Raw genomic sequence first — 13,784 nt, 5'->3', positions numbered from 1 at the left:
TAATGCCACGCGTAGCCCTTTTTCAAGGAGTGATTACCGGGCATGGTACTGATATGATCATATAGGCTGACCAACATAGGACCTCCCTCTCCCCAAATCCTCTTTACTTGAAGCTTTATTTTCCTTTTATACATGGAACCTGTTTAAATTCTTACTTTCTTATTTGAGTTATACAATGCCCAACATACTCTGCTTGCAATTATTTGTTTCAACTGTTTGTTTATTTTGGACTAATTTGTGAATATAAGTTCCGCCGGGACCCACAGTTGTGGACCAAGAGGGGTGCCTAACACCTTCCCCCTGAGGTTACCTCGATCCCTTACCCTAATCTCTGGTAATAATAACCAACCCAAGAGTTAATTACTCTAGGTGCCCTAACGCACCTTAACTCGTTAGGTGGCGACTCTTCAAATACCCAATTCCCAAAAGGAAATGAGTCATTACACCCCGTGAATGTCGAAACCCGGACTCCTCCCCGCGCGAGAGGGCAAAAAAAGGGGGTGCGACAAACACTGCAAACAAGCACAACAAGTTAGCTTTTGGGAATACTTGTACACACTTTTAATCCAAAACTCAAGCAAAAAGAAGCATAAAATAGAATAGAATCCCTAGTTATCAGTAGTGTACCCGGAGTTTGGTATACGGCAGCTGCGTGCCCAGGAGCCTGAGCAGTAGGGGTCTGTGCTCCCCTTCCTGCCTGAGATGTGGCTGGGTCTGCTGGAACTAAACCAGCCTGAGTCATAGAGTCCATGAACCGCAACATACGGCCCATGACCTCCTGGAAGCCCGGTGCTGTCATGAAATCCGCCGGGGCAGGCTCTGCTACGGGCACCTCACCCTGCTCCTCGATAATGGGATCCCCTTCTGTATCCGCCGGTGGTGCAACTGGGGTAGCTCTGGGACACCCTCGTCCCCTAACCTGGGCCGTTGCCCTCCCCAGGCCTCTGCCTCTACCTCTAGCAGGGGAGGGGGGGCAGCTCCTCCCGGGTCTGGAACGTCCGCCCTACACGTCCTCACCATCTGTGAGAGAATAGAAAAAGGAATTTAGTATACCATCAACTGCACGATAGGAGATGAATAAATAGTAGTTTCCTAACACCCTATAGCCTCTCGTAGATAAGTACAGACGTCTCCGTACCGGTCCGCAAGAATCTACCAGGTTTGCCCATAACTTGTGAGACCTACGTGAACCTAGTGCTCTGATACCATGTTGTCACAACCCAAATTCCATATTAGGCCGTGATGGCACCCAACACCGTTGTTAGGCAAGCCAACACTAATCAAATAGTAAATTCTCATTTGTGTAGTGAGTACGTGATAACTTCCATTATTTATTAACAAATTTATAGTTTAAAAATTTAAGCATATTTAAATGGAAGTAATAAATGTGAATCTCAATCATGAAGACAAGCCAAAACATCATAAGTCTACTAATGTGTGTGCCAAGACCTAGTGTCACAAGTGTGTGCAATCTAGTAGAATATATACAACCATACTATCCTACTGTCTGAAAAAGAAATAGACAGGAACATAAAGACAAAAGAAACACTCCAGCTGTTGCAGAACGGCTCAAAAGGGCAGCTCACCGGAAAGTCTCAAGCTGGGGAGTCCACTCTACGCGCCAGACAGATTGCCAGATGCACCTGCCTCAAAGCCTGTACAATCAAGTACAGAAGTGCAGCATGAGTACATAGAAATATGTACCCAGTAAGTATCTCGCCTAATCTCGCAGAAGTAGTGACGAGGGGTCGACTCCGACACTTACTAGGGCCAACAAATACAATAATATGAAGTTCAATTTATTTATGTATGTAGATAACAACAAGCTCAAACAAGAATAATTATTGAAAATCCTTTCATCCAATTAATAAAACTAGGCACTTTCCTCATTTAAAATAAGTGAACTTTCAAGCAATAAATCATACGAATTATAAGGGTTCCGATTCTATTATTACACACAAATACCATCAAGGACGTTCAGCCCGATCCAACATAAAAGTAAACTGTGCACCGCCAAGGATCGAACGGCCCAAACCATATATATACATTTACTACCCTGCCGAGGTGAACGGCCCACTCCCATGAGAGTAGTGGAAATAATCACCCCGCTCGCGGAATATACTTGCGACGCGGTTAATTATAAATATAACTTAATGTTTTCCTCAATTCTCATTAAATAAATATTTACTTGAAATCCTTGAAATCATAACATCTTCAACTTAGTCCCATTCAATGCAAATCAACAATTAAAATAACATAACGGTACCCACAAAGCATGGTGTAAGCCTAGAGCTATCCGAACATAATAGGAATAGTAGCTACGTACGGACTCTCTTCACTTCGTGCGTACGTAGCCCCCACTCAAGAACGCGTTCAAACTCCTAAACCGGAGCCGCACAATCCGAAACTATTCAAATAGTGTAAAAACCAATCATTATAGGTTTACAAATTCATATTGTACCTATTATAGTGATTATCCAACCCCAAAGGCAAGGTTCCTAAAATTCACCCCCGGGCCCACGTGCCTGGATTCCGGAAATTTTTGAAGGAAGTTGTTACCCACAACCTAAGGATCAAGAATATATGATTTTTACTTCATTCCATTATGAATTTCGTGGTTAAATCTTGTATTTATCAAAAACTTAGGTTTTACTCTAATCCCAAGATTTTCACTAATCTATACATGTTAATCTACCCAAAATCTAAGTATTTAACTCACATATAGTAGGAATTACTCACCTCCAAAATCTTGGTGAAGAACCCCTCTCAAGAAGCTCAAAAATCGTCTACAATGGAGTGAAAAATGAGCCAAAACGTCTAACTCCCCTAGTAAATGAAGATCACTGCCTTCAGTGATTTCCGCATCTGCGGTCCTGGGCCGCACCTGCGCCTACCGCATCTACGAAAAAGTGTTCGGTTCTGCAGAACTCCACTAGGCCGGCTGGGCCACTTCTATGGAAAGCCAACCGCTTCTGCGGTTCCGCTTTTATGGAAAGACCGCCGCTAATGCGGTTTCTGGGCTGGCCACCCATGGCCGCATCTGTGATGGCTTAGCCGCTTTTGCGGGCTCGCACCTGTGGCTGGCCAACCGCAGGTGCGGTTATAACAAAAACCTGGAGCTTCAGCTCCTTCTCACATTTTTCAACTTAGCTCGAGCCTCGTCCATTGAAATGATAAAATGGACTCGCTCGAACCCTCGGAACACCGGAAACAACATTAAAACTAGGAATCACACCCTAAAACCAATTAATTCAAACTTATGAACTTCAAGTTCTTCAATTTACTTCCAATGTGACAAAACACACTTACACTACTCGGATTGACACCAAATTTTGCGTGCAAGTCTTAAATAAAATTATGGAACTACTCTCGGTCTAGGAATTCCGTTCAAACCTCGATAACACAAAAACCCGCTCCAAACCAAATTTAAAGAACATCAAAATCTTTAAGGAATCAACTTTCACTGTTAGGCGCCAAAACGTCCCCGGCTCATCCAAAACCCAATCCAAACATACGTCCAAGTCCGAAATTATAATACGAACCTATTGGAACCGTCAAATCCTGATTCCGAGGTCGTTTACTCAAAATGTTGACCGAAGTCAAACTTGGCCTTTTAAGCCAACCTTAAGGAACCAAGTGTTCCGATTTCAACCCATCCAAATCCCGAACCTACCATCCCCGCAAGTCATAAATCAGTTAAAGCATGTACGGGAAGTCTTATTTAGGGGAACGAGATTTTGGAAAGCAAAACGACCGGTCGGGTCGTTTCATATCCGGATTTCAACAGTCGTTGCAATGATATATGATACTTCCACCAAAGAGACATTCTTACTCCAGCTCTTAATATGGTGGAATCAATCAACGAATATATGATTTCTCTTAATCAAAGTTCTAAGAAATCATATTTGAGTTCCGATACAATCTACAACTTTGACAATACTTATTTAGCACTGGAACATGTACACACTCCTGAATTCTTAAATACAATTAAATGTTCTGGAGTTCCAAATCATGCTCTTACTCTAAAGGTTGGTATTCCAGTAATGTTATTAAGAAATATTGATCAGTCAGCAGGATTATATCATGGAACAAGGTTGATCATAACTAAACTTGGAAATCATGTCATTGAAGCCAAGGTTTTAGCAGGACAGATGGTTGGACAGAAAGTGTTTACTCCAAGTATGACATTGACTCCATCTGATGCTAGAATTCCATTTAAGTTCCAGCGAAGACAATTTCCAATTATTGTTTCTTTTGCCATGACAGTCAACAAAAGTCAAGGACTGTCATTGTCTCACGTGGGATTATTTTTGAAGAAATCAATTTTTACACATGGACAGCTATATGTTGCTCTTTCTCAGGTGACAAGCAGAAGGGGATTAAAAATTCTGGTTTATGATGACGATGTGCAAATAACTATTGAAGCTACAAATGTTGTATTTAAAGAAGTTTGTCGAAATTTAGTCTGACACTCGAAAGATAATCAATATCTTTTTTGAGGTTTAAGTACTACTTTTGTTGCTGAGATTCATTATCCAACTGCGGAATACCTGTTGACGTGATTTCTGAAACATGTAATAGGTACACTTTATGTTTCGGTAATTTTTTTAAATCTTTTTCTATTATATATATATATATATATATATATATATATATATATATATATATTAACATTTCATAAAATGCTGCAAATACAGATTGGTCATCATCTGCCATAACATGGATTAGCAGTACTTCTTACATTGCATTGGTGAAGAAGCACTGAACATCATGTACGAAATTGGTTTGAATATGGTAATTCATCAAGTGGATATTGTGACATTGCATCAACTGTAATATTTTTTTGGTTGGCTAAAATAAAATTATGGATGTTTCCATATACTCATTTTTTTCGACTGCTAATCGGTCTACTCATTTTTTTGTTTGTCTCTTATTGGTGTGATACAACAGGATTGTTTCTCAATATGCTTACTCCTACGTGCTGCTACTTTATTATTTGATTATATTTTTTCTTACTTTGGCAGGAATTGTTTGATCAAAGTCACTATTACATTACTGATGACTTCTCCATTTAATGTTCGAATTGTTAATTTGTTCTCACGGCTGGGAAAATTTGTTATTTGATTAACTGATCGAAATGAGGAGCAAGGGAGAAAGGATTATTCATCATGTAGAGCTTTTCCGTTTGGTGGCAGAGTAGCAGTAGCTAACCTAAACTGATCTCTGTTGTTATCTTCATTGGATTCATTGTGATTAGTTAGTTGTTTAGACGTGCAAAATGCTGGAGACTCAACTATGTCCATCTCGGGTGTTATCGCCTTTTCGTGAAGAGTGTGGTGATGAGGAAGTTTCAGTTCATCCGAGACACACCAAAGTTATTGTGACTGGAAACAACAGAACCAACATTGTTTTGATGGGACTTTAGGGATTTGTCAAAAAGGTTGTTGGGCTTGGTGGTTGGCATTGGCTGGTGAGGCCACATTCTTTCTTAGATTGTGTATTTATTTTTTCCTTTTTACCCATAGAAGTCAAGAATGATTCTTCTTCTCTTTGACAGCTTGACTTAAAATAACTGTAGAAATCGCTTCTTAATTAAGTTACTCTTAATGTAGTGCTATTTTATTAAAATTTAATGACATACGGAATGTAAGTGCGTTACAGTTCATTTTCATTCTTATTATTCTTCATACTCTTCATGTAATTGGTTTATAAAGTAATATTTTCCTAATATAAAGAAGTTTGGCTACAATTCCAGCTCAATAGTTCTGAGAAACCAGTTAACTGGCTGTCAGACAAATGAAAGAGTTCAAGAATGTCGGAACTAATAACGGTTCCTCAATAATGGTATTATCACCCTTTCTATCCACAGACCAGCTAATCCTTCTGCTTCTTCCTCTGTCCAAGACTTGAGGAACGCTCTTTTTAAAAGAAGAACAGGGCATGTATGATTGTTATTCTGTATTTTTTTTCACATTACAACAATGGTGGACACGAATAAAAAATTTGTAAGTTGAAACACTGCTTTACTAAAGCATGAAGTAAATTATGTATTGGGTCAATTACATACTAAAAATACTACAGATGCACTATCTAGGTCTAATAAAGATATCAATAAGCATTCAATTGTTAGACATGAAGCAGCCAAACTGTTATTTCTCAAACCAGATGTGGAACACATTACACTTCTGAAGATTTTTCCAAGTAGGAATCATGGAGATGGAAAACAGGTTGATCTCAAAGAATGTCCAAGATCTAAGCTTCAGAAACAATGTATTAAGTATCTTGGACCAGTATGTGCAAAATCTTTGTCACTTATTGCAATGCAAATCATAATGTTTAGCATCAATATACAAATGGCTTCTCATATCCGTGCACAGACATTGGTTTCTCTTTATATATATGATCTGCTCTATTATACACTAATATGGCATGTTCCATATGTTCCTTTTGTCCTTCATTAAAAAATGAGTATGTACTTTTTGTCTGTTAATTCAAGGAGTAAACTCTGCATAATTTCCTTACTTTCATTGTTTGATATTAGCATGCAGCTCTAATTATTCATCGTTTTCTTTCCATTCTCAGGAAGAGAGAGAACATTATAAATATATAGTGGCTAAAGGGAAAATTGTGCCTAAACACACTGGTAATCGTCTTGATACAACCAATGGGTTGCCAGAGGAAAAATAGATTTTTGTAATGAGCACCTCAAAAAAATTCTATGCTGGCAAGGTGAGTGGTAAAGGTTACTACGAATTTTTTTTTATTATTATCCTGCAAAAAGAAGGTTTGTTTTTCTTTTAATAATGTGAAAGGTTTATTATTCTAATGCCTTTCAGAAGAAGTTAGGAATATTTCATCATTCCAGCTTTCTTGCTTGTGGGTCTATATTAGCAGCTGGAAGACTAGGGGTAACAGATGGGATGCTTAAGGTAAATATCTGTTGTCATTGTATTGAACTGTTGCGTCAAATAGTTACACGATATCTCAAAAACTAAAGCAATCAAGACAAGCTTCTTTTCCCTTTACATTACATATGCCTGAGTCGTGACAATGAAACTATGATGAGATGTAAATGGAGGGCTTCCAAAAAAGCACGAGTCATTTCTTCTCAAATTTATGAAACAATATTTATGTCTTGAAATTCTAATTCTGGTCCAAATTAGTATTTAAAATGTTCAGTGACACCACCTTTTGCAAATTTATTTGGATTGTGAAACCATAACTGCATATAGAATTAGAAGCCATATGAAGAGAAGGTTGCCTTCCCTTTTATATTCCATATCTGTTTTCAAAACCTAAGATGTATTATTTGCAAATGAAAGGTAAGAAAAAATATGGGTAGTGTCCCCTGAATCATATGCGTGTAGCTTGGAAGCTAAACTCCAGTTACTGTCCACAACGTTTAGCTTGGCTCTATGTTGTGCTCTGACATTTTATTCTTTTCAGTCTATTTCAGCATATAGTGGGCATTATCGGCCAAATAATGATAGTCTTGACAGCCTTTTATCATTTCTCAAGGAAAATGGAGTCAACCTGGATGAGGTAAGGTTAGTGATTTTCATATCTTTCCTACTTTCATATTACTTTTTAACTGTAATATTTGCAGCACCTAAAAATTTAATTTTTTTGATATCTCATTAATTAATATGTAAAACGGACAATGGCCATGCCAAAGAAATAGAAAGTACAATCTTGGTGAGGCTTAAGACCCCTGTTCCGTCAAGCCTAACACCAGTAGACTGGGAAGTGGGGGAATACTCTACTTCGCCCAAACATGCTGATTTGAAAAGCAAATTAAAAAAGAAAAAAAGGAACTCTTGATCATGTGTATGATATTCTCAACTCCCTCAAATGCCGCATGTAACTCTGCACATCCTGATAATATATAATTTCATTGGTTCAATTTCATCTTTGAGATGCTTAGTAATGATGGTTTCATTTTCTCTTTCCTTATCATGTTCCAATGATTTAATGTAACATAATGGTTTTTCCTCTACTGCATCTAATCTAATGGATGCTTTACCTTTATGTGGGATAGTAAGGGCTGCTTCTCCTTACCTTATAATTGTCTACTCTGCATATGATTTTACTTACGAACGATTTTCATTAAGTATCTACTTCTAACATCAGTTAATCCTTTCCATTTTACAATTATATCAAATAAGAAAGGTAAAAGAAGACGATGAGAGCAATGTAGAGGGACAGTCATATGAGAGTCACTCTAAGTCTGAGCTTTCAACTGTATCAAATTCCCCTCTTCAAGTTGATGATCTGGAGGAAGAGGAGAAGGAACTTTCCACGGAATTAATAAGAAGTCCGCAAGCTCAAGAGACAAGTAGCTATAAGAGAACACTTTCGGGTGGTCTTGAGAGCCCAAAAGCAGAGGTGCCAAAGACTGCAATATTGCAAAGGACCAACTCAAAGAAGTCTGCAAAGTCGTATCAGTTGGGTCATCCACCTGATCTTTTTCTGCTGCTCGGACCATTTGATTTTTCTATACTGCTCTTCGTTGATACTCCGTCATTAATACCACGAAGCAAGGAAGCTACATATACAGTAGCACATTAGTAAAAAGATTCAGCTAACTTTGACATATGAATTAAGAAAGATAAATACATCATCTATCTGTCAAGCTTCTTCCTTTCATCAGCGAACACAAAGAAGGTGAACGATGAACTATTATTCATTGTGACTTCTTTCCTTACAGAATATACACAAAACTTAATGTTTTTTTTATTGTTTATAGGTCTTGGAGAGCACCATACGTCTAAGCTATCTTCACAGGCACTGAAAAATTTCTTAGAATAGTACTGTCATTTGGTCTTGAATCATACTTAGGCCCCAATATTAGCCCCAACGAAAGTAATTACCTGTGTATCAAATATTGGTATTTTAATATCAACGAAGGTAATTACCTGTGTCATTATCTCTTTAGTATTGGTATTTTTATTTTTGCATTAAACCATTGATTAGAGGTGCAATATTTTTGTTGATTATTACTTGATTTCTTAAGAGAATTGTAGTGTCCTATTCTGAACTTGAGTATATCTCGAGGGATGATTTTTCCAGGCCATTTTCTAGCCATCATATTTGCTACTGCATAGGTTCTATCTGTTGCATGTGGGCCTACTTTGAAGGATGGGAATTGATCAAGATTAAAGCCACTATGTGGTTTCTGTTGGAGCTACTTAAAATAGAATTTTGTGCTAGTTGGTGAACCCAGATTAACTATCGTTCGGGACAGCAGATGAAATAAGATTTGAACCAAATCTGATGTCCTTTACGTTTGGACTCAAGTAAAAAATTTATGCATTCTCATGTGGACTAATCCTTTTAAAGCCAAATATTGATGTATCATTTCTCAAGTATGTTGTAATAGCTCTTGGGGATTGGTGGTCCCTAACAACAAATTCATAGAGACCCGATAGAATTCACCTATTTGTCTTTTGGTTTAATTTTTTTTTAATGCGGTCGATAAATATAGTCTGCAATATATATCTGTTTTTAATATTTCTCTCTGCTCTTTTTTGTTTGAAACGATCCGCGCATCGCGCGGGTAGGTATACTATTGGAAAAAAAAATTGAAATACCTTTGAGGAAGATAAATTTCCATCAAACTCTTCATTGTATTTTGTTATGACTTCGAACTAGCTTGTATGCATCTAAATTAATTTATTTAATATTTTTTTATTTTTTGCTATCACAAATAATTTTATCCATCAAAATTTATAGATGAAAAGAATTACCTAGTATTTTTTTGTCTCCACTTCGCCGTAATTTGTCCCCCAAACTCTTCATACTAAAGTAAGTTATTTTTACTTATTAGGGAATGCTTGACATACGTTAAAATCCATTAATAAGAAATTGACGAGGATGAGACGAAGAGTAATGCAAAAATAAAAACATTTAAGATAACTATTGATAACTACTGTTGGATTAATTTTTTTAAAAATCAGCCATCACAAACATAACCAAGCAATTCACAAAAGGAAAAAAGAGATAGTGACTACTCATAGAAATTCTTATATTGGAAAATAAACTTTTTGAAAAATTGTAATGATGTATAGTCAAATTTCTCTATAACAGCTCCATTCGTACCGATATTGTTTGGCTTTTATAGTGAATGGTTGTTATACACCTATAACAATATTTGACGTTTAAATATTTTTTGGCTGTTATAGATAAAACCTATCCAAAACTTAATTATTTTTCTTTTTTTAATGTTACATGTACCTTGAAGTCTCCTGGAATCAGCAAGCATGCACTAACCTCGAGGTTAATAGCTCGTACCAGGATCTGCACATGAAAATATGTGCAGGAAAGGCATGAGTACGCCACAATGGTACCCAGCAAGTGCCAAGCCTAACCTCGGTCAAGTAGTGACGAGGTCAGGTCAGGGCCCTACCGGAGTATATATATAATAAATTAAGCAGTAAAAGATATAAATAGAGTTTACGGTAAAACAATTAAAGAAATTGCACAATTTTAACAGTTAAGGGAGCTCTCAGCTTAGAACAAGGTAAACACAACAGGCACTCTCCCGTGATACCGTCACGTAGGTTCCGAAATGATTATGCAGTACAGGGGGATCTCCCGGAATACGTCCGTAGTCCCAAAATAAATATGCAGTGTTTAGGGATCTCCCGAAATATGTACGTAGTCCCAAGATAAATAAGCAGTATTGGGGGATGTCCCGGAATACGTCCATAGTCCCAAAATAAATATGCAAGACATGAGGATTTCCCGGAATACGTCCGTAGTCCCAAAGTAAATATGCAGCTCAAGAAACATATGGGAGGTACGACATCAAATTATATAGTTTCGACTAAACACAAACGAGGGAAAGAGGGGTACACATAATTCAAATTAAACAGTTAAAACATGTAGGCATGCTTTCCTAGTCAAATCTCAGCAATTAAACATAGTAGTGCAATATAACAAGGGAAAACAATTTAAGATTAAGTAGGAAAAATGAGATTTTTGTAGCAATAGCATGTGTACGTACTTGTCACCTCACGTACACGGCACTCACACATCAAATAATACCAAACATCCTAAAGGGGAAGTTCCCCAACACAAGGTTCGGCAAGCCACTTACCTCGAACCGCTCAAATCAACCCGATAACACGCCCTTGCCACGAGTATCCGAATCTGAATGGCCCAAATCTAATCAAACCAATTGCATAATGAAAATATAACTACAAGTAACTAATTTAACTAATGAAATCAAGCTAGGGTAAGAAAATAGGAAAAACGCCCAAAAATCCTCCCCGGGCCCATATCTCGGAATCGGGTAAAAGTCACAAATTATGAACACCCATTCACTCACGAGATCACTTGGCCAAAAATTATTCAATTCCGAAGCCTAAAACCCGATCAAAACCCAAAAATCGATTGGGGAACTTTTCCCCCAAATTCTCATTTCTTCCACTCAATTCCCTTGATTAAATGACGAAACAACAATAGATTTATGTATATGATCCAAAATAGAGTTAGAATTCGTTACCCAATAGTTCTCCTTCAAAAATCCCTCAAGAAACGCCTCTCACCGAGCTCCAAATCAAATTTTGTGTTATGAAATCTCAAATCCTCAAACTCCCCTTTTCTGCCCAGCGATTTTCGCATCTGCGGTCATGGGGCCGCTTCTGCGGCTAGAGCTCCACATCTAGGGAATTTCATTGATTCCTCAGGCACCGCACCTGCGCTCATTTCTTCGCAGATGTGGCTCCGCTTTTGCGGTTCCTGAGTCGCACCTGCGGCCACTGGTCCCCTTGCATCTAACCGCATCTGCGACCTCCTTCCTCGCTTCTACGGGGCCGCACCTGCGGGCTTCCCACCGCAGGTGCGAAAACACCAGAAGCAGCCAAGTTCAGAATTTGCCTAAGTCCAAATTCAAATACGTTAAGCATTCGAAACTCACTCGAGGCCACCGGGACCTCAACCGAACATGCCACCCAATCCTAAAATATCATACGAACTTATCGAGCCCTCAAATCACAACAAATAATGCTAAAACCACGAATCACCCTCCAATCCAAACCTAATGAACTTGAATTTTCAAAATTCTACAACCAATGCCGAAATCAACCAAACCATGTCGGATTGACCCCAAATTTTGCACACAAGTCATATTCAACGCTACAGACCTACTCCAACTTCCGAAATCGAATTTCGATCCCGATATCAAAAATTCCACTATCGGCCCGAAACTCCAAAAATTCAACTTTCGCCATTTGAAGCCTAAATAAGCTACGAACCTCCAAAACACAATCCGGACACACCCGAAATTACCCAACGGAGCTAACGCAATCGACGGAATTCCATTTCGGAGCCTTCTTCACATTGTTGTGACTACGGTCCAAATTTTAAAACTTAAACTCTCATTTGGGGACTAAGTGTCCCAAAACACTTCGAAACTCAACAAAAACCATCCCGGTAAATCACAATAGCAGAAAAAGACATAGGGAAAGCAGTTAACAGGGATCGGGGCGTTAATTTTCAAAACGACCGACCGGGGCGCTACATCATCCCCCTCTTAAAACATTTGTTCATCCTCGAACGAGCATAGAGACATACCTGAAGTGGTGAAAAGATGAGGATAACGGCTGCGTATATTCTGCTCGGTCTCCCAAGTCGCGTGCTCGACTGGCTGACCCCTCCACTGGACCTTTACCGAAGCAATATTCTTTGACCTGAGCTTCCTGACCTACCTATCCAAAATGGCTACTCGCAAATCAACATAAGATAGATCCTTGTCCAACTGGACTAGGCTGAAATCCAATACATGAGTCGGATTACCGTGATACTTTTAGAGCCTGGAAACGTGAAATACCGGATGAACTCCTGCTAGGCTGGGAGGCAAGGCAAGCTCATAAGCAACCTCCCCAATACGCCGCAATACCTCGAAAGGACCAATGAACCTCGGGCTCAGCTTGCTCTTCTTCCCGAATCTCAGGATGCCCTTCATAGGTGACACTCGAAGCAAGATCCGCTCTCTAACCATAAATGCCAAATCACAAACCTTCCGGTCTGCATAACTCTTCTGCTTGGACTGGGTTGTGCGAAGTCTCTCCTGAATCACCTTCACCTTATCCAGGGCATCCTGACCAAATCTGTACCCAACAATCGGGCCTCGCCCGGCTCAAACCATCCTACCGGGGACCTACGCCACCTACCATACATAGCCTCATACGGCGCCATCTGCATGCTGGATTGATAACTGTTGTTGTAGGCAAACTCCGCCAGTGGAAAGAACTAATCCCAAGAACCTCCAAACTCCATCACACACACACAGAGCATATCTTCAAGAATCTGAATAGTGCGCTCGGACTGTCCGTCCGTCTGTGTGTAAAAGGTTGTGCTCAGCTCCACCCTAGTACCCGACTCCTGCTGTACGGCTCTCCAGAACCGTGATGTGAACTGTGTACCTCTGTCTGAAATGATAGATACTGGAATACCGTGAAGGCGGACGATCTCCCTGATATAAATCTGGAATAAAATGACCTTACTTGGTCAGCTGATCCACGATCAACCAAATAGCATCGTACTTCCTCATAGTCCGCGGAAGTCCAACTACAAAGTCCATGGTGATCCGCTCCCACTTCCACTCTGGGATCTCTAACCTATGCAGCAATCCACCAGGTATCTAATGCTCATACTTAACCTGCTGGCAGTTGAGACACTTGACACAAACTCAACTATATCCTTCTTCATCCTCTTCCACCAATAGTGATGCCTCAAATTCTGGTACATCTTCGTGGCACCCGGATAAATGGAGTACCATA

The 13,784-nt window shown here is 39.2% G+C and overlaps 2 protein-coding genes across 2 annotated transcripts; both read left to right on the top strand.

Moving 5' to 3' along the window:
* Positions 1 to 3,845: 3,845 nt before the first annotated feature.
* Positions 3,846 to 6,687, top strand: LOC109239508 (ATP-dependent DNA helicase PIF1-like). The gene is made up of 3 exons (XM_019406079.1): positions 3,846 to 4,448; positions 6,192 to 6,290; positions 6,583 to 6,687. The coding sequence occupies exons 1-3, from the start codon at positions 3,846 to 3,848 to the stop codon at positions 6,685 to 6,687; spliced, it is 807 nt and encodes a 268-aa protein (XP_019261624.1).
* A 9-nt stretch (positions 6,688 to 6,696) lies between these two features.
* Positions 6,697 to 8,568, top strand: LOC109239507 (IQ domain-containing protein IQM3-like). Its single transcript, XM_019406078.1, has 4 exons — positions 6,697 to 6,729; positions 6,837 to 6,929; positions 7,447 to 7,542; positions 8,170 to 8,568. The coding sequence occupies exons 1-4, from the start codon at positions 6,697 to 6,699 to the stop codon at positions 8,566 to 8,568; spliced, it is 621 nt and encodes a 206-aa protein (XP_019261623.1).
* The last annotated feature ends 5,216 nt before the right edge of the window (positions 8,569 to 13,784 follow it).

This window comes from Nicotiana attenuata, unplaced genomic scaffold (genome assembly GCF_001879085.1).
Source record: "Nicotiana attenuata strain UT unplaced genomic scaffold, NIATTr2, whole genome shotgun sequence".
NCBI lineage: Eukaryota > Viridiplantae > Streptophyta > Magnoliopsida > Solanales > Solanaceae > Nicotiana > Nicotiana attenuata.
Note: the sequence above shows the minus strand (reverse complement) of the source record. Positions and strands in the feature narration are given on the sequence as shown.

Coding starts and splice junctions, on each gene's coding strand:
- LOC109239508 (XM_019406079.1), top strand. CDS start 3,846: ATGGTGGAATCAATCAACGAATATATGATTTCTCTTAATCAAAGTTCT. Junction 4,449..6,191: donor CAAATGTTGTATTTAAAGAA/GTTTGTCGAAAT, acceptor ACACTTCTGAAG/ATTTTTCCAAGTAGGAATCA. Junction 6,291..6,582: donor GTATTAAGTATCTTGGACCA/GTATGTGCAAAA, acceptor TTCCATTCTCAG/GAAGAGAGAGAACATTATAA.
- LOC109239507 (XM_019406078.1), top strand. CDS start 6,697: ATGAGCACCTCAAAAAAATTCTATGCTGGCAAG. Junction 6,930..7,446: donor TAACAGATGGGATGCTTAAG/GTAAATATCTGT, acceptor TATTCTTTTCAG/TCTATTTCAGCATATAGTGG. Junction 7,543..8,169: donor ATGGAGTCAACCTGGATGAG/GTAAGGTTAGTG, acceptor CAAATAAGAAAG/GTAAAAGAAGACGATGAGAG.